Source organism: Anopheles coluzzii, chromosome 3 (genome assembly GCF_943734685.1).
Source record: "Anopheles coluzzii chromosome 3, AcolN3, whole genome shotgun sequence".
NCBI lineage: Eukaryota > Metazoa > Arthropoda > Insecta > Diptera > Culicidae > Anopheles > Anopheles coluzzii.
The window spans coordinates 10,632,918-10,656,221 of NC_064671.1; the positions used below are offsets into that span (position 1 = coordinate 10,632,918).

A 23,304-nucleotide genomic window follows, 5' to 3' on the forward strand; every position below is an offset into this window, starting at 1 on the left:
TGTGCCTTCGGTTTCGGTTACAGCAGCCGCTGGATCGATTTCTCTCCCCCGCTCTTTGGTCAATAATTTTGCTTAACACCTATTTGTACGTGCTTTGTTTTCGGTTCTCGGGGCGGGGGTTGCGGTCCATTCGTTATTCTTTTTTTACCGTTTTTAAGTATGATTTGTTGGTTTTTGGGGTAGAGTTGATGTTTTTGGATGGAGAAGCCTGGTGGCTTGTAAAAATGTGTTATGCCCAAAAGGGCTTGAAGTCTTGAAGGTTTGAGCTTTTGGTTTGGAGAATATATATTTTATTAATTTTTCCTCTCAAATCTGGCAAAATTATATGAATTGGAATTGAACTATTGGGAAACTGTATTTTCTTTCTTTTTTTCATTATGTTGTAAAAGCTTTCAAAAGCTTATTTCTAATTTGATCAGTTTATAAACCATTTCTTCTCTATGTATAAGTTCTATAAGAACAAAAACAATACAAAAAACAGGATTTCAAATGACTGATAGCATGAAATGAAAAGGGAATTAAAATGACGAATCAACCAGTATCACCACTCAACATCTTCCCTAGTTCGAAACGATACGGAACAATACACGTCCGCCTCATACACATCAAAAAAGACACAAAAGTGCTCCCATCACTCATCGTCAACGGAGCAACCGTGCCAGCGATCTACTTTGACGTGCGAAATATCATTCCATCATCCTTAATTCACCAACCGCCGGGCCCATCATTTGATTGTTGAAGCTGCGCTTAACTTTAACTTCAAGATGACCTCTCACCATTCCTTTTTGCCACCGCCATCCATCATCACATCTCATCCACAATCTTTCTCTCTCTCTCTTTCTCTCTCTCTCCGATTCTTCCAAACCAGCTCAAAGAGACGAGCCAGTAAGCGACGGGAGTGGAGCGACGGAGGAGTGATCATACCGTGACCGTGTCGCCCATCTCATTCATCCCTTCTTCGTTCGCCTGTCCTTCTGTACCGTGTGTGCGTGTGCGTGTGTGTTGTTTTGAGGATGCAATTGCAGTAAAGGATTTGCTCGAGCTCGAGCTTGATTGCACGTTTGGCGTGCGCGTCTCGTTGTGTATGCGTTTGTCGAAAGATGCGAAAATGATGTTGGATTAAATTATAAATGGTACTTGAAGGTGTTTTTGTCGTTGTTGTTGTCGTTGCTACTTTTCCGCTATAAATCTTCCCTCTAGTGTTTGCATTCGTTCTCTTCTTGGTGTTATGACGTTCGGCGCTGTTTGTTGGATGATTGTGGTTTGCATTTAACTTCCTTGCATGCAAATGTGTTCGTAAATATTATATTTAGAATTGAATAGTCATGTGAATGTGATACGGTTTCCATTTTGTACCCGTATTTGTTGGAATGAATTGAATGAATTTGATATCCTGTTAATGTTTCATTATCTTTTTTGTATTAAAATTTAGTCGTAAGAATTCCTTATTAAACCATCAATTGAAGAATATTCTAAAGAATTGTAATCAATATAGCGCTACAAATCCTCATAGATTCTCATCGTCTTTTTCAAACTAGAAAGTTCATTGCAACGATTATCACGCCCGTAACAACACGTGTTTAGACTGCGACATCGACTTGTTGCTCGCCCGCATTTAGCATCTCCATTATTATTTCTAATCCCTATGGCGCCCTAACGCGATAGTTGCATGCAGTTGAAAGTGTTGCGAACGAGTCAATTGAATTGTTGAATTGTGTTTCGTGCAACGTAGATCCTTATAGATACGGATTTGTCACGTACCGGAGAGGGCAGCGACGAAGTACGAATACCGTTCCACCCCGAAACCAAGAACGGCCCAGAACAGAGCACACAAAGAACAGCGTAAAAGCAGCATCGCTGAAAGGGATGAGGTTTCTTTTTGTTACTTTTCTTGCACAATATACTATTGATGAAATAAAATAACTATTTGTACTGAGTTGTGTACGTGCTGTTCGTGTGTTGGCTGATGGCGATGCTGGCGCTGCGCTTCGTTAAAGCGATCGTTAGCGAGAGGAAATCAGCTCGCAACCGCGCAACCTACAGCTAAACCGTCGCCCAGGTCACGAATACGTTGCGTCGTGTAATGTCAGCAGCAACTGTAACCACTGCCAATCAATCGCAATCCCCCGATCAGGGCCGATGGGTTGTGAGCGTATCTATTGTGTGGTAGAAAATTGATGCACATTCCTGGTATAGGAAAGCAATTCTTTTTTTCGCGTTTTTCTTTCTTTTTTTAAAGCCATTTGAAACGAAATTTCCACTCCGCGAGCACGATAGAGTGAGGTTTGGTAAATCCGATTACACAAAGCGTACAACGATATGCACGGGAGATGAGGTTTCCCACCCCACCCCCGTATAACTGACTACCGACCTCCGTAGTCCTTGAAGTAATCTCGCTCACAATCCTCCGATGCGACCAGATGCATTCAATAAATGCATCACCAGATGTCATTCGGATCGGGTCGAGCTCTGCGAAAGGGACGCGAATGAAATAGTTTTGCCGATTTTCCCATCTAAGGTGGTGAGGGTACGACACGCACCACCACAATCACTGACATCACCACAAAGCTCTACCAGCTCCCGAGATGGGTCGATAAACCGATTGGAAACATAAATTGGCAATCAGGCAATCCGGCGTGCGTAGTTCGGGGTGAGCTTTCTGGTTGGCCGACCAATGAAGGAAGCTGGCATTGGCGCTACTGCTATCTCGGGCCGGGTAATTGGACAAGCCTCCGTCACCGCGTGGTGCGTGGTTTCGGTCGATCGATTTGCATGATTAATGTTTAATTCGGAAACGGATCCGAGGGGTGGTGTCCTTCCTGTGTGGCTGATTGATACGTCTAAGCCTGGCCGGTGGCATGTTATTTTGAGGTTGATAAATGGAAACGAGAGGTTCATTGGGGGATGTCTGTTTTTTTTGTGTGATGGTTCGATTGTTGTTGATGCATCATCTCCTCTCGCATGTGGTGAGCATGAGAGCATTAGAGCAGAGCATTGAATGAGACAAAAAAACAGCGAACCAGAAAACATTAAATGGCGGAAGTCAAATAATGTATCTGCTGATCGGGATTACGTACATGATGGATGGAGCTAATAAATTGATTGTTAAACATCCTTTCACAATCGATAGGAAAAAGCTAATTAAAACAGTGGGATTAATTGAAGTTATGAAACAATGGGACCCATATCCAGGGATGAGCAACCTGCAACATGCCTGGGTTGAAGAGCAAAATAATTACTAAAATGATAAAAATATTATTCATATTTTCTATTCATTGAGCTGTTCATTTGAAATTTGATGTTCCTCTACTTGTATAAAATAAACTTGCTCGCCCCCTTGATTAAAAGGTTGGCCACCACTGGATCAGATTATACAAAATGTATGATGCGCTGATAATCCGGCAGCATTGCGCTTACACGCGTTCCGCATCCCACTCGGACGGGGAGGGGGATAGTAAACTGGCTCCATTATGATGACGCTAATCCGCCTCAGCTGACGGTAAAGCTGTCGAATGGAGTTGGTTCAACAGCCACAGCTAACTATCGAGCCGCACAATCCAATTAAAAATGACATTAAACTTTCTCCGGTATCGGTATAAATCTTTTAAGACTTTGTACCAACTATTTCCGACCGACTATGGTGGTTGTACTCTTTCTGCTATTTTCTTCTGATTTTTTTGTTTGTGAGGAAAGCTACGTGCTTTGCTGTGGCAGGCAGTAGGAAAAGGGGAACCCGATGGCATGAGCCGGTAATCTGAAATAAAAGTTGTTGGTGCATGCATCCCTGTTTAGTGTCGTAGTCTGTTTTGTTTCATTACTGCATCAGCATCAGCAGTATCCTTTTGATTATCATGTTAAACTTGTTTTGTTTCCTTTTTATTTTGTTAGGAAAAGGTCGTTTTTATATTCGACTTCTATTTGTTTATCTACTCTGGTATATGATTGGTAAAGTGGTTGCAAATTCTTCAATTATTATGTTTCGTTTTATTTTTCCAGACCTAAAACTTGGTAATGAGAAGCAAATAAGCTCTTAACAAAGCCAAAGCAAGGTAATTTTGATTTGAAAAAAATCAATCGTTAAAAGATTATTGATTAAAACGCCTAAAAGTAGACAATTCGCATAGCAATGTTAGCTTGTTATGGCTTTGTTTGAATGTTATTGTTCCTGTTTTAAACTTTTATATGTCTTTTTCCGGTAGATTTCTTTCTCGTTCATGTTCTCTGTAAGTCTTCTTCTCTCTATTTGCTGCTCTTTTGGTAACAAATTAGAACTTTTCCTAGTTTTATCTAATCACGTTCAATAACTTTTTCGAATAATCTTGATCTTCCTTCTCTAGTAGGACATTGTTTTAGTAAAATTTTAATCCATCTGCTCTATTTACTTCTTGGTAGCTTGTTTCAAATCGTTCTACAAAGCTCGTTTACCTTACCTCTGTCCTTCAAACTAGCAGCAAACAAGCAAAAAACCCATCCCCACACACACAGAAGCTGTCAATGTGCTGCATGCCTAATCTAATCCTTTCCAGCTAGTCGCGTGCAGAAAACACCATCGCAAGCACCTCGCACCTAACCACCGTCTCTTCTCCTTTCCCTCCGGTTTTGCAGAAAGTGGTGAAGAAAATGTGGGGCAAAACGACTCGATGGAAAGTACAACGCTAAAGAGTAAACTATTCATCAAGAATGAAAAATCGGCTGCTCGGCGTACGTCGACCCCGGAATCCATGACCCAGCGGGCGGCGACCCAGCGGGGCAGCGGACCGGCAGCCGGCGGCGATGGTGACTCCACCACCGATCTGACGTCTGCGATGGGGGGCGGCGGACCAAGTGGTGGTGGAGCAGGAGCAGGAGCAGGAGGAGGAGGCATGGCAGCAGCAACAACAACAGCAGCAGCTGCCACCATGTTGACCAACGAGCGTAGAGACACGAAGGTAGACATACCGCTGCCACAGTACATGACGCCGTCGGCGGAGAAATTTGCAGATAAACGAGTTAAGGTAAGCCCTGTAAATAGTGGGAAGGAAGCAGACAGGGGTGGTAAATATTGACGGGGCAAAGTTCCCCTTTTTGCAGTAATGATGGGGTTGATGCAGAAAAAAAACACGTTAAAAGGTTGTGTAAACAACATCAGGTCAGCTGTGCAATAAGGATGCAGGGTTCGGCAACACCATTAGCCCCTTTTGTGTACAGGGTTAGTAGAACAAAAAACCCAACTTAACCCTCGCCTGGAAGTCAAATTTTCTCCCACGACATTCCTGCGCGCTCGAAAGTTTACCGTCGACAAATCCGCAACGATGGCGTAGAGAGCAGAAACTGTCACTATCCCTTCATTTATAATGCATTCAGGTGTCCCGGGTACGTGGTACCGGGTACCGGCTTACGGATGCCACGGCACGGAGCTGGCATCTCTTATCCTGAGGAGAGCTGACATTGGCTGCTATTCCACCGCGTTCCAGGTCCCGCTTAACGCATCGTTTGTAAGCTGCTGTAGTGAAGGGGACACGATGGGACTCGACAATGCACCCAAAGAACACAATGCCGCAACGCGCTTGTGATGGCGCACACAGCTGGTCGTGTTCCCGTGGTCCATGGTTCATAATTCCGGTTGCAAAATCCCCTAGTTTCTTATTCGCTTCTGCTATTTGTCTCTCTCTTTCGCACCATCATCGGTACGGTACACATCATTATAGTTGGATCATTGCAAACATCCATTGCTGCCGGTGGGCGGTGGCCAGATCCGGTGCACAGCACTGCACGGCCACTAGCATTACTAATGAAGATGGGCAACCCCGAGCGGCACCGGAATGAAATGGCGCACACAAAAAAATGGAGGGAAAATCTTTGCAAAGGAAAATGTCCATAGAAATTTACACAGCTCAAGAATGCATGGCTGCAAGCAGGGTCCATTTATCTCAATTGGAGCTTATCGGTGGGTGAAGAGGTGAAGCATGTGCTCGTGTTATGATTGCATGATAGGGTATTAGAATCTGTCTGGACCATCTGGGCGGGGGAGATTGTCTTTTTGTGGGAAAAATACCGACCAGAAGCTTTGCTAAACGTCGGATTAGTATTTCTATTCTTTTGAGCAACCACAATATATTACCTTAAATCCGATGTTTCCCTTGTAAAAAAAAAGGTTAAACTGCACCACTTTTCAGTGTTTACAGCCATCGAACTGATATAAATCTCCTCATTTTTTAACAAACTGTTTTTCCAGCAATTGACAGACACGATTTATTGGCCAATCCTCCGTGTTTCCTCCCCATCTACGCTTGAGTCTGTCCGCAACGAATCAATTAAACGAAATTGTTTGTGAAAGTAAATATTAAAACCGAACAAACCAATGTGACAACAACTGAGCCACACAAAAAAGGGGTGTTAAAACGATAATGAAATTTCGCGTGAGCAAAGTGGCGCAAAGTGAGCGCAAAAAACATCATTTCGAACAAACGAATGCGTCATAATTCCTGTGGAAGCTGTTTTTTTTGCGCACAGTGACAGCGATCAATACCGTATCGTAAAAGACAAACAGAAACAAAAGTTCACCAGTGTGTGTGTGTGTGGAACGAGTGAGAAGTGTTTGTCAGGGAAAATGCTTTCCATTTCGTCGCGTTTTTATGACCATTTAAACGATTGCACTCAGCGAGCAGCGAGCTGTGAGCCTGTGAAGGCTTTCAGGAGGATTTGTTTTGCTGATATCTTTTCTTGTTTTTTTGTGACATTCACACTGGAGACGGTTTGAAGGGAGTGTTGCGTGCTTGATTGTGTCTTCAACAATCTTCCAAGGAAATCATTTTACGAGCTCCTTTGGAGAGCGTTTTTTGAGTGTGTGTGCAGTTTTAGACAATCTGTTTGTTCGTTTGGTGCAGAATTCGTCGATAGAGTCGTCGTTTGTTCAACATTTGTCTATTTTAAAACATTCATGTCTCTGTCCCTGTTTACCATGTCGGTAGTAGCTTCGGTGTGTAGCGTTGGCTCTCAACAGTCCAGTCCCATTTGACCATTTCGTGACAATCGTGTCCAACCGACACAGTAGCATCAGCCGGATGCGTATTAACGTTGTTCTGTTTCCTGTTTAACCACGGCTCACAGAGACACAGCATACACGGCATGATGGAGGAGGAGAATGTGGTCCGACCGCATCAGGAGATTGCCGCCCTGTCGCTGGAGGAGAAGAAGTACTTGCTGGCAGTGGAGCGGGGTGATGTCGCCACCACGCGAAGGTAAGATTCCCTCCCTCCAATGTCGTTAATCGATAAATGCTCGAAATCGGCAGATCAATCTTGTCCATGTAAACACGGTGGTGTACATTTCTGTGTGTGTTTTTCTCTCTCTCTCTCTTTCTCAGGATCCTAGAGAAGGCGGAAGCGGAATCGCACATCAACATCAACTGTGTCGATCCGCTGGGCCGGTCCGCCCTGCTGATGGCGATCGATAACGAAAATCTCGAGATGGTCGAGCTGCTCATCAATCACCGGGTGGACACGAAGGATGCGCTGCTGCACGCGATATCGGAGGAGTTTGTCGAGGCGGTCGAGGTGCTGCTAGACCACGAGGACAGCTGTCACAAGAGCGGGGATCCTCATGTAAGTAGTGCGCTCTCAGTGAGCTACAATGCTTTTAGGAGCGCATCACGGCAACGTTGAGGAAATTTCTATTTTTTCCTATTTGCTGCAGAGCTGGGAAGCACTGCCACCGGATACGGCAACCTTTACCCCGGACATAACGCCTCTAATACTGGCCGCTCACCGTGATAATTATGAGATAATTAAAATTCTGCTCGACCGTGGCGCCACACTGCCCATGCCGCATGACGTACGGTAAGAAAGAAACGTCTGAACAATTAAGCAAAACCCACGAACTGAATCGCCCAATGCTCCTCTTCGTATTCCCGCTTTTCCAGATGCGGCTGCGATGATTGCGTTACCTCCCGGATGGAGGACTCGCTGCGCCACTCGCGGTCACGCATCAACGCGTACCGTGCGCTGGCGAGCCCTTCCCTGGTTGCGCTCTCGTCCAAAGATCCCATCCTGACCGCGTTCGAGCTGAGCTGGGAGCTAAGGAGGCTGAGCTTTCTGGAGCACGAGTTCAAGGTACACCATGCAGTTGGCGGGGGGGGGTGGGGAGGGGTATGTCAGTCAACATTTTCAACGCCTACTTTGTATGCTCCCATTTCCTTCCCGGCCGTAGAACGAGTACCAGGAACTTCGCCGACAGTGTCAGGACTTTGCGACGGCCCTGCTCGATCACACCCGATCGTCGCACGAGCTGGAGGTACTGCTCAACCATGACCCCACCGGACCGGCCTTCGAGCATGGCGATCGTATGCATCTGAACCGGTTGAAGCTTGCCGTCAAGTTACGCCAGAAGAAGGTACGCGGTTGGAGCAGGCTACTTCCCTGCCGCACTACTATATTTAGTGCTCACTCGCGAATGGACTTTTGGTTGGTGGAAAACTCTCCCGGCAGTTAAATATTCATAGCCGCTAATTAGCATTTGCAGTACATGTTTGGTGGTTTGGGAGGGTGTTGCGGGGGTGGTGCAAGGTAGCGTTTTGGTTGCGGTTTGACAGTTTTGCTAATTGGCAAGGAAAACTTGGGAATGGAGCAAGGGTTCGTGTTAACACAACGACAGCGGTATTTGCATAAAATGGTGTTCGGTGTGAGGCCGGTGCTGGTTGTGACAATGTTGCAGTTGCAGCAACTGGACCACATTGTGCGGGTGTAATTGTTTGTGGTGTATTACGGGTAGAGTCCAATGGTTGGTGAGTGGTGTGGAGATGTGTTAAGAGGATCATCAATTGGTACAATTTTCAATATTTGATTTGAACACGTTCTCATTTCGGGGACTGTCGTTCGATGGCTTCGAGTGGTTTTATTGTGGTTAAAAAAAATATTAACAAACTGAAGTAGACTTTAGAGCGATTTTAAACCAAAATAATCCGATTTCAATAAAAGCACTGATAGCGGGATCGATTTCATTTATATTGAACCCAGCTTATGTTTGAAGCTTTGACCTCACTTTGCCATTCAGGGTTTCTTTGCAGCCAGCGCAACATCACAAGCTGAAGTTCGTAAAATTTCATTTCAACATTATTGATGTGTCGCCAGGAGCCTATACCTTTGTGCGACACACAATTGACAGGTTTGAAATGGGATTTTACGAATTGGCAATGGGATTGGACCTTACAATGTTGAGCTCGAGAAAATCGGCTACGCATTATTTAATAGCCTTTCAATTGCTCGTTTACCGAGTAAATAGATTCAACAAGATTGGAACAGCAATGAATTTTTATCTTGTATGTGATGTTTGACAAGTACGTAGCTTCATGATTTATATATGACCTCAAGGCTTGTATCATTCTTCCAATTGGAGCCTGTGTATTCGATCCAATTGGCCATGTTTTCACCTTGCTTGTGAACTTTCAATGCTACAACATCAAAGAAATTCATATAAGAAAAACCGAACGCACATTGTACCTAACCTTCGCTGAACATCGGCCAAACCTTGTTAAAATTGTGTACGTCCCACATGAGCTTAAAAAGGACATCTTTTGCCAAAATAATAAAAACACATGAAACATACCGAACCCTGTACCATAGATGTAGAGCACGTTAAATGCCATACTTTCTTCTTCTGGCCGGGTTTTTTTTTCCTTTCGCTGGGTACAATGTTATGCTGTGTCATCGTACATGGCCCACGCTCACACTAACGACGCCGCATATTCAAACGACAGGGACCAGATTTACGTAAAACCTTCGTAAATCTCGAAAACCCACCCCATTGTGCCATGCCACATTCCTCGTGCATGCATTCCACCATGTCCACCATCCAGGCATGTGTAGAGCTGCATCAAGCGGTGGGGGAAACGCTGGCAAACGCTTTTCTAAGCTTTCAAAATTTCATTTTGCTGCTGGCTCACAGAAGCGAACGCCTGATAGTGGCTGTTGTTTTGGAAAAATTAAAATTCAAAACCAAACCAAGCTCCATTTCATGCGACACGTTGTGTGTGTGTGTGTGTATGGCTGATTGTGAAGCAGATTGTGCATTGTTTGTTTTTTGTTTGTGGGAAATTGATTCGAACACGACCAGCAACGCAAAACACACACACTCTCAGCCAAAGTTGTCGTCAAAATTTTAACCCCAAAATATGTGTCCGTTTCCGGTGTGTTCGTTTCCACCGTTTTCCAGTTCGTTTCCCATCCGAACGTGCAGCAGCTGCTGGCCAGCATCTGGTACGAAGGATTGCCGGGCTTCCGGAGGAAAAACATGGCCCTGCAAGCGCTGGAAATTGTACGAATAGGTAAGTTTAGTGCTAAAACGTTCCTTTAGTATGGGGTGGGTGGAAGATTTTGGGAAATTAAGCTAACACCTAAAACAGCAAAAAGGAGTGCCGCGGTGTGGGTGTGTCTGTGTGGCTCACCGTGACCAACGTTCCTTGTTAATTATTCTTAGAACTCAGCTTCTTGCCTCGTGTTCTCACTACACACATTCGCCAAGAAATGGTTAACTCCCCCCTGGTGGGTTGCGGCGATTCCACGAATAATAAAGTAATTGACTCATTAGGAACCAAATTCCCACACCCCAATACACACCTCCTTTAATGGCAAAATGGAATCAAATCAACCGGTGGCCCCCCCTCGTTAAGCAGCGCTCCCTCCACCCGATTGGAATTGGGTGGAAATATGGTGCACAAGCAACGAACCGTGCAGCGTCAAATTAATCGGAAATCATTCCCATCCGGTGTTCGGTGTACGGACACACTTACCTTTCCTGTTCGTTCTCCCGTTTTCTGCAGGCATCATGTTTCCGCTGTTTTCCTTCTCGTACATCATCGCGCCACACTCGTCGCTCGGCCAAACGATGCGCAAACCGTTCATCAAGTTCATCTGCCACAGTGCGTCGTACTTCACGTTTTTGTGTAAGTGTTCCATCGAGCTCGGGGGAAGATGTTGTCCAGCAGATAAGCGCTTTAATTTGTCTTCCTCTCCTTCTCCGTCCACCGTGTCAGTTCTTCTTATGCTGGCGTCCCAGCGCATCGAGACGGTAATGGGCGGCGTGTGGGGTGAGCCGGACGTGAGCCAGCAGCATGACGAAGTGCCTACCAAGCGCGGTGCAAGCCCGACCCTGATCGAGTGGCTCATATTGGCCTGGGTCAGCGGTAAGTTGCAGCGGGGAATTAAAAATGAAAAATCTAATTAAAACTTCGATCAGTCGTTAGGAAAGGGTATGGAATCGAAACTGAATTACCTTTCACATCAGAGGGAAAAGTGGCCACTTATTACACGTGGCGATTCTTATTCCCATGCATTCTTCAAGCAGAGAAGGGCTTACCTATGACTTTATTGGCGATTTTTCTCCCCCAACAGGACTTATCTGGAGCGAGGTGAAGCAGCTGTGGGACGTGGGCTTGCAGGAGTACGTGAACGATATGTGGAATGTGATAGACTTTGTGACCAACTCGCTGTACGTGGCGACGGTGGCCCTTCGAGTGGTGTCCTACTTTGAGGTAAGTTTCCATCTATGTGAAAATGGTAGCAGCAACATTTGTAATTAGGCACCACCACCACCACCGGTGCAACACCGGTAGCAAACTTTCCCGGTTGTTGCGAAATGTCACACTTCTTCCTCCTTGCTTGCACCGGCTTCACCAGACGGGATAGACTGGAATTCTGTTTCACCGGAATTCGGCTGCCTGGAAGTTAATTGGATTTTGCGCAAACTGTTTGCCACTCAACTACTCAACCGAAATGATCAGCAAACCACACTTGGTGCTCCGGGGAGGTTGAAGTATTTGCTGTACCACTATTCCCCGGGAAGGTCTACACAAGTTCCACGCGGTTCATCGAACTGGCTGCTAGTTGCCATGGTGTTCCAATTGGAAAGTTTCGTTCGTTAGCCATCTGTGTATAATAATCGCGCCAACTTGTTTGTTTATGTCCCCGAGCAATGCAACTGTCTCTCTCTCTCTAGCACGCATCATGCATCCTAGCAACCGTAAAATGGGGGTTCGGTAGCAGTTGCTAACTAAAGTTTATGATGTGTCCGTGCGCGTGGTGCTACAACCTTGTTTGCAATTGCAATAGCCAAAAAGTTTCAACAAACCGTAACGTTCTACTGCAATCTTCGCAGGTCCAGAAAGAGATGACGTACAACAAGTTTGCGGCGGACCTGCCGCGCGAAAAGTGGGACACCTGGGACCCGATGCTGATATCGGAGGGTCTGTTCTCGGCGGCCAACATCTTCAGCTCGCTCAAGCTGGTGTACATTTTCTCGGTCAATCCGCACCTGGGACCGCTGCAGGTATCGCTCTCCCGCATGGTGATGGACATCATGAAGTTCTTCTTCCTGTACGTGCTGGTGCTGTTTGCGTTCAGCAGCGGTCTCAATCAGCTACTTTGGTAAGACAACACTGGCTGAAGTTGGTGTTCGCTTTTCGCAATGGTATATTCTGGGTGTTTGCATTTCATTACAGGTATTATGCGGATCTGGAGAAGAAACGATGCCCGGATGTGTCCAGCTTTTCGGGGCTCAACATTACCGCGACGGATCCGAATGCCTGTATCGTGTGGCGCCGGTTTGCTAAGTATGTGCTGAAGGGGAGTTCCTTGGACATTAAAGAGACACTAACTAAATGATGTATCGTTGCACTTCACACAGCCTTTTCGAAACGATACAGACACTGTTCTGGGCGGTGTTTGGTCTGGTGGATCTGGAAAACTTCGAGCTGGATGGGATCAAAATCTTTACCCGTTTCTGGGGCATGCTGATGTTCGGCACCTACTCGGTGATCAATATTGTGGTGCTGCTGAACCTACTGATCGCCATGATGAATCACTCATATCAATTGATATCGGTAGGATGAAAATGACGTGACATCTTTGGTACTTACTTCAAGTAAATGTGTCTTCAACTCCTCAGGAACGGGCTGACGTGGAGTGGAAGTTTGCCCGCTCGAAGCTGTGGATCAGCTACTTCGAGGAGGGCGGTACGTGTCCACCACCGTTCAACATCATCCCGACGCCGAAATCCCTGTTCTACATCTTCCAGTGGGTGAAGCGAAAGTTCTGCGGCCACTCAAAGGCGGTCAAGAAGGAGCACATGAAAACGATTCGAGTAAGTGCAGTTAGCGCACGAGGCACAACTTTCCCCGCGCGATGGTTTGTGTACGGAATTGTTTCGCACCTTAAAAACGACAAAAATGGCACCACAAAACCCAACATCGGCAACTAGATTGGCTTGCTTCACGTCCCACCCCACTAGATGGCGCACATCCAGTTTTGTTAATGCGTGGTTTTACCATTTCTTTTTCCCCTTCTTTTCCTACCATTTTGCCCTGGGTTTTTTAATGCTCTACCGCTCTATCTTCTACGCTTTCTTTGCTCGGGTTTGGGTTATTGTGTGCGTGTGTGTGTGGTTTCATTTGTATGTTTGGACATATGGCGTGTGTGTGTGTGTGTGTGGTTTGCAATTTTTTTTTCCCGCTCTTGTTTGCCCTCTCTCTTTCCCGTTCTCTCTTTTCCTCTCTCTTTTTGCGGCTATTTGCTCTGGTGGTTTCGATTTGCAATTCGTTTCAGCGGAAGGTAAAGCAGGCGAGCGAACGGGACTTCCGGTACCAGAGCATCATGCGCAACCTGGTGCGCCGGTACGTGACGGTCGAGCAGCGGAAGGCCGAATCGCAGGGCGTCACCGAGGACGACGTGAACGAGATCAAGCAGGACATATCGGCGTTCCGGTGCGAGCTGGTCGAGATACTGAAGAACAGTGGGATGAACACGGCCATCGCGACGGGCCAGGGTAGCGGTGTCGGTGGCAAGAAGAACCGCCAGAAGGAGCGACGGTTGATGAAGGGCTTCAATATAGCGCCACCGCCGGCACCGGACGCCGGTCAGCATTTGACGCCCGTGTCGGAGTTTATTGCGCAGCTGCCGGACCATTCGCCGCACGAGCTGTTTGCGGGCGTGTTTGGCCCGGGGTTGACACCGAAGAAGGCACTGCACCAGGTGAATCCGATGCATCAGTATTCGTCGCAGTCGCAGAGCTCGTTCGGGGAGAACAACAACCCGATCCATCGGCTGGCAAAGCTGGCACCGAAGTTTAACTCCAAAAGTCGTCCAGGATCGCACAAGAAGCGATGGGGTACGTTGAAATTCATCAAAAACCTCAAAAAAGGCACCATTTAACGATGCTTTCCCTTTCCGCAGGAACGCTTATTGAAGCGGCCAAACATGGCAGCGTGTCGAAGTTTATCGGGCGCTCCCGATCGGAAGACTCGGTGTGCAACCACGGTCCGGGTCGGGGCGAATCGGCCAGCCACAGCAATAGCCCGGCGTCGGATGAAGCCATCACGGAGTCACCGTCCGATTCGAACCCGAGCCTGGATCGGCCCGACGTCGAGCAGTGTCCGGATCCACACAAGCATCACAATCAGCGCAGCCGGACGGACCGGGGGCACCAGGATCGCCGGCAGCACGGTGGAAGTGATCGTACGCAGCAGCACAGCGGCAGCGGGACGGCCACGGCGAACGGCAAGAACGGGCGGGACGGGAAGGAGCACGCGCACCACTATCACTTGCATTTCGGTGCGCTGGCAGCACTGAAGCGCAAGCGGAAAAAGTTCTCCAACAGCCGCAACTCCAGCCCGGTGCTGGAGCCACCGTGCGAGCTGCCCTCGGTAACGAACGCGATCACCACGACGGGTAATACAAGCAGTAAGGTACGTTGGGACTTTGCAGCTAGCTGAGTAGCGGGACATTGGTGTAGGGAGCTTTAGATATTATATTTTGTTTGCTGCCAGTGGCACGTACCTAACACAGGGTGGCATTCCAATTGAGTAACTTTCATTGCCATTACCACAGTGATGTGACGCATCTGGGCGGGGTGTGTCATTCGCGGTTGCATTACAGCACGTACCACATTACGACAATCCATTCAAACGAATCAAGCTCTACAGTGCAATGAGCAATATCTCTTCGGTTGACAGTCACTCACACGCTCTTCATTCAACTCCGCAGGTACTGAAACGTGCTTCCAGCGTACCGACGCGCGGCGCAAGCGACGAACCGGAAGCGACCGGCAGCGTACGGCCGGCCCGGCACGAGGCAACGCAAAGCCAGCAGCACTCGATCGAGCAGCAGCTCGAAGGTGCGGCACCGTTAACACCTTCCACCACGGAGGAGAGCGTCGATCAGCAGCCGGCGGCAGGCGGTGCCGGCCATCAGCTGGCCGTGCACAAGCACCAGAAGATCATCCGCGGCAGGAACAGCTCCAACGAACCGTTGCTACGCTTGCAGGAGCATCGTGATAGCAGTGATGGTGGTGGTGGTGGTGGAGGCGCTTCAGTAGGGGCAGGTGGAGCGTGTGACACGTCCGGCGGACCGGTCAGCGCTGGTCAATCGTCGGCCACGTCCACGCTACGCTCGGTGCCGAAGATTCCGGGCGTAACGCCACTACGGGGGCATTTACACTCCCAGGGCTGGTTATAGGGGAGACGGTACGGCAAAGGGGTGCGACTATTTGTATGTAAATATGGTTGGTCGGCGCTCAAGGCGTTGAGCGCATGCTAACGGAACAATGAGTGTGTAAACTAGTCAAAAGCATCAATTCTAAACGTGGCGGCGAAGAAGCAAGGCGAAATGGTTAAAGACGCAAGACGAGTTTGAGGGACATCTCGGCAACTACTCTGCAGATGGCTGGAGCAACGCGTTTCGTGTGATGGTTGTAAGAAAATTCCTTCTGTTCGAGCGAGAGAGATAGGGAGTTTTAGGGCCTAAAAAGGAATCGTAACGGGTCGTAACAGAGCCCGATCCTGACTGAATGATCCCATCATCGGACGGTTGCCGTGCTGTCGTGCTATATGCCACACACGGTCAACCTTTGGGCGACGATGCTGAGATCATGGACACGATCGGGAGCGGGAAATGGAGTGCAACAGTGCAGTGTTGAATGTTGGTGGTAGCTGTAAGGCATATATAGGTGTATAACGATACCAATACAATACAAAAAGGGACCAGGTCTCTTTGAGGAGGTGCTCGGTGCTGCGAGCACACCAAAATCCCGTGGTGCCGCTGGGAGGAGTAGCTGTTAAACTATCATTTGTTAAGCTATTGGAACTCGTACAGGAACAACCAAGAGAGGACAGCGGCTAGTGTAGCTGTAAGTACCGCTGCTTTCCCCATACCGTTGGACGTGTTGTTACCCAACAACGGAGACTCATATGACGCACCCCTTGAGACAGGGGGGGGGGGGGGGGGTCATTCTCTTTTAATCCGATAGTCTGTAAGGGACGGTGTCGATGCAACCGCGCACACCTTAAACTACACACGATACACCTTAGGCACGATAAGAAAGACATACTACAAACCGGTCCGAATATCCAATAAAGTGAGTTAACCAGATAGATTACTTATCAGCATAAACAGTAAAAACCAGTTGATTAGTAAGGTACCGAGGGGTGGGGGAAGGAGTGTATAAGGAGTGACAGGGACACGCAAATCGAGGATCGGCAACAGTGTTTGAACGCTAACACACATCAGACATCCGAGTAATTGAAATAGGAAAACTTAACACAAGAAGTAAAAAGGAGGCCTTATAATATGTAACATGTAAACATGATGTGTATGTGTATCACGTAAACAAAAAGAGAAACAGAACAAACCACGGAACCACTATAATGATAATGTACGTCTTCTCGCTTGCAAGGACGATTAGACAGTAACAAAAACAACAAAACAAAGCATTGAATTGGGATCGCGATCATTAGAGCAGATGTAGATGGAAACTTCGATCAAAACGTAAAAAAACTAGTAAGAAACATTAAACAATTTATTAGTTGTAATTGGGAGCGAGAAAACCATGTTCGCGTAGACACTAAGACAAGTATAACTATACGTAGTGAGAGAACTATAGAGAGAGAAAGGGAGAGAAAGATAAAAGGTGGTTTGAAACGAATAAAAGATAAAATTATAAAAGAGGGTAGTCGTCGTGCTAAAAGCAAACTAGTAGCTAAACACGACAGATTTAGTAGTGCAAAGAAAGGAAACAAAAAACTATAAATTACTAGCCGAACCGAATAAAAAAAAACAACAAAACAACAAATGCCATCGATAGAAATGTTTAATCAAACAAAATAGAAGAAACAAAACCACAAAAACACCTATAAAACGACGGGATTGGTGCTCACGGTGGCGAGGAGCGTATGTAGATAAGCGCAGACGATTCAAATTGACAGTTGACCGATCGGTTTGTTGACGAAGGGCAGTGGGAGCTGTGTTTGTTGGTTCGTGTTGTGAAGGTGCAGAAAGGAAAGCTGTTGAATTTTAGGATGGGTGAAAGAAAAAAAAACTCGCAGATTGATATGCATAGATAGGGAAAAGGGCAATCGTTAAAACCCTCCGTCACAAACTCCACGCACGGTGCACGGGTACGCCAGAGGGCAGAGGAGGAGTGAATATTGTAATAAATATTTAATTTATTTGACGATCGTTGTGCACAGATGGTGTTTTCGGGGTGCGGTGGAGAAGTTTGAGAAAATTAAACCGTGCGCGACATCGACCGTTACGAGTTGCGCGCTCACCGATCTGCGGTGCACACTCTGTCGTTCATTCAGTGCGCAGCGAAGAGGAGCGCGTAGGAAAATTCATTACAAAAATAGCCCTTATCTCCCGCCGCTTCCCCTTCACACCAATACACACACGGCGAGGTGTTGGGTGAGCGGTTTCATTCAGTTTTCTCTTGTCTTGGCTTTGTTTTTATCTTAATTTCATTACATCGCTCACAGTCGCGGTCTCTCTGGCTCACGCTTGCGCGCGCTCGTGCGCACGTATCTTTTACAAAGGTACGCGACACGCAAAGTTCAGTAGCTGTCCGACCGTCGATTACAAAACACACAACACACCCGGCCGGACCACCGGATCGGACCGTAGTAGGCCGTAGGGAAAGTGTAGGCAAAAGTGCATTCGTTTGGTGGTTGCTTGCTGTATGACGCACACGGTCTGAGCCGTCTCGATGGTGGAACCAGTCTCGTTACCCTTGGTGAGAGCATTTTCTCCGTCGTGTGCTTCTCAGACGGCCGTGTTTCTCACTTTAAAGGATTCATCTTTCATCTCCGCGCACAGGTGGACCATCTCGTTGTGTACGGGTTTCAGTATCTGCTGGTGTGTTTGTTCTTTCTGTCCGAGCTGTCGTACGTGAAGCAGGATGTGCCGGTGCAAACATCTAGACGCACGGTGCATAGCATTTTCTCCGCGTTCTTAGTGCTCGTCACGCTGGCGGGTGTGGTGGTGGCCGCCTTCCGACTTGTGGATGACTCTGTTGCCGTCTGGCGGGATGGAATAGAGGCCATCTCCTTGGTAAGCGTGTGGATTAGGGGAAAAGACCTTGTAGACCTGTACATTGTTGCATGATTGTACCATAATTCCGAGTGGACTGTTGGAGCAGGCGGCAGGTAACACAGATTCGGGTCTTATCAGGTCTCGGACGGACGACGCATGCGAGCTGATGATAACAGCTTCCACTGGTTGCCTATCTCACAGCCGCTTCTCCCCGCTTCAGGTGGGCATTCTCTTTCTACAGATTTACTCCATCCGACGCATTGTGGATCACATCTATCTGTTTACCTTCTGGACGCTGCGAACGCTTGCCCTCTCGATGGACGTTGCGTTCGACCGCACAGAGTGGTACGATTTTATGCATCTCATGCTAGCGTTCGCTTGGCTCTGTGCGTGCGGGATTCGATCGTACAGCGGAGGAGGGCATGATTCCAGCACCGGTTCCAACACTCCCCGCAAACCCAACTTCATCCGTGGGCTCTTTTTCTCCTGGATGGACAGCACGTACCGGGAAGCACATCGTGGAAGTGTGGCCTTCTACCAGGGTACACTCTTCCAGGGAACGCTGCCGGAAGATCGGAGATGTGAGCAGCTGCTTGAGCTGTACGAGAAAGCAAATGCACGGCGTGGCTATACCGTCGTGGACGATGGCAGTGGACGGATGGAGAGTGAGCGGTGTCGGTTTACCATTGGGAAGCTATTGAGCCCTTTCCGCGGTGAGATCATACTGGCCGGATTGAATCGATTCGTGCTGATTTCATTGTTCTTTCTCTGCCCTTACCTGCTGAGGTAAGTGTTGATGTAGTTCTCCGGTACTTGAGGCGTGCGTACCACTCGATGCAGTTTATTTTTATCAATGAACGATTGGACCAGCTCGGGCTCGAGAGGAGAGATATGTGTGTAGGCAATTTTTATTACCCCTCTGAGCGCAGCTTTGCCCCAATGAACCGGTGCACTCGATGAGTCATATAATTAATGTGACTTTGTTTTTACACTCTCTCCACGGTATATAGATTACTACTCGAGGAGAACCAGCCCCGGATGTACCAGAAGTGGATCGTTACGGCACTGTTTGATGCATCGACGATTATCGCTATCCTCAACACGCACTACCAGCACACCACCCAAGACATCGGTCTGCGCATTCGCTCCATCCTGATGGGAGCGATCTATCGGAGCATCCTGCACGACGGCATCACCTCCAACGCGTCCAGCGATACACTAACCAGTGATACGGCACTGTTCGTTCCCTTCATCCAAAATCTACACATGATGTGGTCGGCACCGTTGATCATCCTCATAACCTTCGTGGCGCTGTGGGTAGGCGTCCTCGGACCAATCGGAACCGTAGGCCTCGCGATAATAGTAGCCGTGATCGCAATCACCCGTAAGTTAGCGAAAAAGATCGCAGCACAGGAGAAACACATCACGGCACACAGTAACGATCGCGTTCGACTCACAACCGCTTCGATCGAGCAGATGCAGCAGATCAAGTCGGATTTGATGGAGCCATTTTTTGAGCAGCGTATTGGCGAGCATCGACGGGCAGAGTTGAGCCATATGTGCACCTACATCTTGTACGATGCGCTAAAGTATCTGCTAAGCATTGCCACCCCGATGATCGTGGCTTGCGGTACGTTTCTGTTCATGTACGTGGTGGGTAGTGGCGCTTTGCTGACCGTACAGTCGATGTTTGTGGCAATCGCTCTGTTCGGTCTGACGCGCTACCCGCTGTCGGAGCTGCCGAACCTGATGGCCAACTGGGGCATGATCAATGTGAAGCTACAGGTCATCAACGAGGTAGTGTGCAGTGGCAAACAGACGAAATCGAGTGGAAAGATGCCACAAAATGGCAGTTCAACTGGTGGAGCTGGTAGAGGGAGCTTTGAGAAGATGCAGGAAGTGGTGCACACGTTCGTCGATCAGCTGGAAGACTCGATTGCGGACACGTCAAGAGCTGAAGTACTGAGGATAGAGCGTGCAAAGTTCTCCACGGAAAAGAATACAATCCTACGGGGTATTAACTTAACGCTGCGGGAGGGTACCTTTACCGGAGTTAGTGGAACTCACGGTTCTGGGAAAACCTCTCTGCTGCGTGCGATGATTGGAAGACTACAACGGACGGGAGGCACCAGTGCGATCGCGTGGAATCGTGTCGCTTACTGTCCTCAGACACCATGGATACACAGTGGGACCATACGGAGCAACATCCTGTTTGGGCAGGAGTATGAAAAGTCCCGCTATGAGGAGGTACTTCGTGCTTGCTGTCTGGAGGAGGATCTGAAGACATTCCCAGATTACGACGAGCGTGTTGTGAGTGAAGGAGGGCATTCGCTGTCCGGTGGTCAGGCACGACGAGTCTCGCTGGCACGTGCCGTTTACCGACACGCGGACGTGTATCTGCTCGATGATCCACTACGTTCGCTCGATCCGAATGTAGCCCGCAAGGTGTTTGAGGGTGTGTTCCATCGTCAGCACGGATTGCTTGCAGGATGCACGTGTGTGTTTATATCGCACGATCCGGAACATCTCTCGATTGCTGATAAAGTGCTGGTTATGGCTGGTGGTACGATTGAAAAGGTACTAAAGCCAGCCGAAGTAAGTGTGGAGCTGCTTGGTCAACTCAACGGAGCAGAAGACGAACCAGAGCAGGAAGAGAAAGTCCCAAAAGCAGACCAGCAGAACAAAAAACGCGCCAGAAAAGCTCAACCAAAAGGCACTGACCACGGAGAGGGTAATGTTTCGCTCGGGCTTTACGTTACCTTCGCACGGATGCTCAAGCGGCGTTACTGTGTCGGAGCGTTATGTTTCGAGTCTGCGGTTACAGCGCTCGATATCGTCATCATCACACTGCTTGCTCAGTGTGCTGCGAGTGACAAACAGACGAGTGGAGCCCTGCTCCACACTACATGGATTTTGTGTGTCTGGGTACTGCTAATATTCCTCAAAACAGCAATCATTCACTGGGCTGGTTTAAGCCTATCGAAACGCGTCCACTCCCAAATGCTGGCCACCATCCTCCGTCAACCGATGGAGTTTTTCGATCTTAATGATTCCGGCGTGATCGTGAATCGCTTCTCGAACGATCTGAAAGTGGTCGATAAAACGATCATCACGAGCGTTCGTTCGGTGCTGAGCGCCTCCTTCAGTGTGCTCGGCACGCTGATGCTGTTCGTGTACAAGCTGCACAGCAAGCTGCTGCTCTTTGTGCTCGCGTTCACAGCGGCCCTCATGTTAGTGTGCGGTCTGAAGCGGTTGCTAAGCTACCATCTACAGGTAGCGCGAACGTTGAAGCGCTTCGAGGCAAGCTCACGCTCACCGATCATTCTGCAGTACAATGAAACGATCCAGGGCATTGACACGATCAAAGCGTACGAGGCGGAGGATCGCTTGTTGCGCCAGTTCTTTGAGAGGGTGGACACGCACCAGAACTACATTTACCACAACCGGTTCGCAAACAGGTGGATCGGTATACGGTTGGAGTTTATCGGAGCGATTGTGATTTACTACGTCGCTCTGCTCACCGTCAGCAATCAATCGATGGTTGGGTTTGCGTTTGTGGGCATCATTGTAAGCTATGTGTTGCGGTTGATTCCTTCGCTGAACTCACTGCTGCTAGCGTTAGGTGCGCTGGAGGAAAACATAATCTCATTCGAGCGAGTCGCACAATATTTGGACCTGCAGCGCGAAACAAACGATGAAATGGGCGTAGATTATCCAACGAGCGGAATGGACAAGCACCCCGTCCTCGGACCAATCATCTATCGGGACTTTTCGCTAACGCACGCTGACGGATCGACGGTTCTGCACAATGTAACGCTTACGATAGCGACTGGGGAAAAGCTGGGCATTGTAGGTCGTACCGGATCAGGGAAATCCAGCTTCATTGGGACACTGTTCCGGTTCTATCCCAAGCACACTACGGGATATATTTCTATCGCACACGTTGAGCTGGGGCGCATATCACTCCAAAAGCTGCGCGGTGAGCTAACGCTTGTTCCCCAAAGTACGAGCCTATTTTCGGGCGTGGTGCAAAACTTTATCGATCCACGGAACGGACACACGGACGAGGAGCTCATTCGTTGTTTGCGTGAGTGTGGGCTGGGTAACGTCCACTTGGCGACACCGCTCGAGAACCTTTCCGTTGGCCAGTGCCAGCTGTTGTGTCTGGTGCGTGGATTTCTGAGGAAGAAACCGATCATCATACTGGACGAAGCGACCTCGGCGCTGGATGAAGCGACGGAAGATCTAATACTGAAGGTGTTGGATAAACAGTTTCACGGTCGCACTGTGCTGATGATTGCACATCACCTGAACACCTTGCGAAACTGTCATCGCGTACTGTGGTTGCAGGAGGGACGGGTGCGTAAGATTGCGCCGCTGCAGGATTATACGGTGGAGGAGCGGGCTGAGCTTGGGTTTCGAGATTAGAGTATCTTTGGGTGTAGCTGTTTTGTGATATGTATTGTTTTCTCATATATTTTGTTTTAAAATTGGAAAACGGAAAGGAGACAGTGGTCTGCTGCCAAAATTGTACTTAATAGGAAGCGTTGAACCAAATCAAACAACGAACATTTATATTTATATGTACTTATATCGTGAAATATACATTGCCTAGCATAGAATGGGCAGCGAATGTTGGCCATCACAACAAATGGTTATCTATAGTATTAAAGTTCTGTGCTCAATTTTATCACATTCACATCATATGTATATGGATTGAATCGATTTTCATTTTTAAGGCCAAATGGATTATGCGACCAAGAAGTTTGCAACCAAGAATATTTTTACTAAGAAGTTCAATGTTCAATGTTACAGTGGTGTCTAACTCCGAACGTTTCCGCTTCACACGTGAAGCGTTACGCAAAATTCAAATCGAGCGTTAGTGTACCGCTGTAAGCAAACGCGTAAATTCCATCATTCCATGAGCACACCGTTGGACTTGTGCCATTCACTCAAGATGAATTGGTAATTCGCG

General features: G+C 48.0%; 2 protein-coding genes across 8 annotated transcripts in view; both read left to right on the forward strand.

Annotated features, from left to right (window-relative positions):
- The window catches only part of LOC120954864 (transient receptor potential-gamma protein), a 73,937-nt gene extending 56,462 nt beyond the window's left edge, over window positions 1–17,475 (forward strand). For 2 of the 5 annotated variants that reach the window (XM_040375146.2, XM_040375150.2), the window contains exons 4-21: window positions 869–1,133; window positions 4,606–4,994; window positions 7,090–7,220; window positions 7,346–7,583; window positions 7,675–7,817; window positions 7,901–8,090; window positions 8,188–8,370; window positions 10,189–10,300; window positions 10,796–10,918; window positions 11,009–11,158; window positions 11,367–11,506; window positions 12,130–12,398; window positions 12,473–12,583; window positions 12,658–12,853; window positions 12,919–13,113; window positions 13,575–14,136; window positions 14,202–14,713; window positions 15,012–17,475. In XM_040375146.2, coding sequence (XP_040231080.2) covers window positions 4,641–4,994; window positions 7,090–7,220; window positions 7,346–7,583; window positions 7,675–7,817; window positions 7,901–8,090; window positions 8,188–8,370; window positions 10,189–10,300; window positions 10,796–10,918; window positions 11,009–11,158; window positions 11,367–11,506; window positions 12,130–12,398; window positions 12,473–12,583; window positions 12,658–12,853; window positions 12,919–13,113; window positions 13,575–14,136; window positions 14,202–14,713; window positions 15,012–15,482 — 4,080 coding nt within the window. In that variant the 5' untranslated portion in view covers window positions 869–1,133; window positions 4,606–4,640 and the 3' untranslated portion in view covers window positions 15,483–17,475. Of the gene's footprint in view, window positions 1–868; window positions 1,134–3,996; window positions 4,050–4,605; window positions 4,995–7,089; window positions 7,221–7,345; window positions 7,584–7,674; window positions 7,818–7,900; window positions 8,091–8,187; window positions 8,371–10,188; window positions 10,301–10,795; window positions 10,919–11,008; window positions 11,159–11,366; window positions 11,507–12,129; window positions 12,399–12,472; window positions 12,584–12,657; window positions 12,854–12,918; window positions 13,114–13,574; window positions 14,137–14,201; window positions 14,714–15,011 lie in introns of all 5 variants that reach the window. The other 3 variants (XM_040375147.2, XM_040375149.2, XM_040375148.2) reach the window with 3 other exon arrangements.
- Window positions 17,476–17,849: 374 nt separating this feature from the next.
- LOC120954863 (multidrug resistance-associated protein 1-like) lies at window positions 17,850–22,987 on the forward strand. Of its 3 annotated transcripts, XM_040375142.2 has the most exons (4): window positions 17,850–18,030; window positions 18,114–18,347; window positions 18,550–19,115; window positions 19,340–22,987. In XM_040375142.2, exons 1-4 carry the CDS (start codon window positions 18,004–18,006, stop codon window positions 22,755–22,757), a joined length of 4,245 nt encoding a protein of 1,414 aa, XP_040231076.2. In that variant the 5' UTR covers window positions 17,850–18,003; the 3' UTR covers window positions 22,758–22,987. The 3 variants fall into 3 exon arrangements, with proteins under 3 accessions (XP_040231076.2, XP_040231077.2, XP_040231079.2); XM_040375143.2 differs by lacking the exons at window positions 17,850–18,030; window positions 18,114–18,347 and adding an exon at window positions 18,352–18,442; XM_040375145.2 differs by lacking the exons at window positions 17,850–18,030; window positions 18,114–18,347; window positions 18,550–19,115 and adding an exon at window positions 19,122–19,226.
- Window positions 22,988–23,304: the final 317 nt, after the last annotated feature.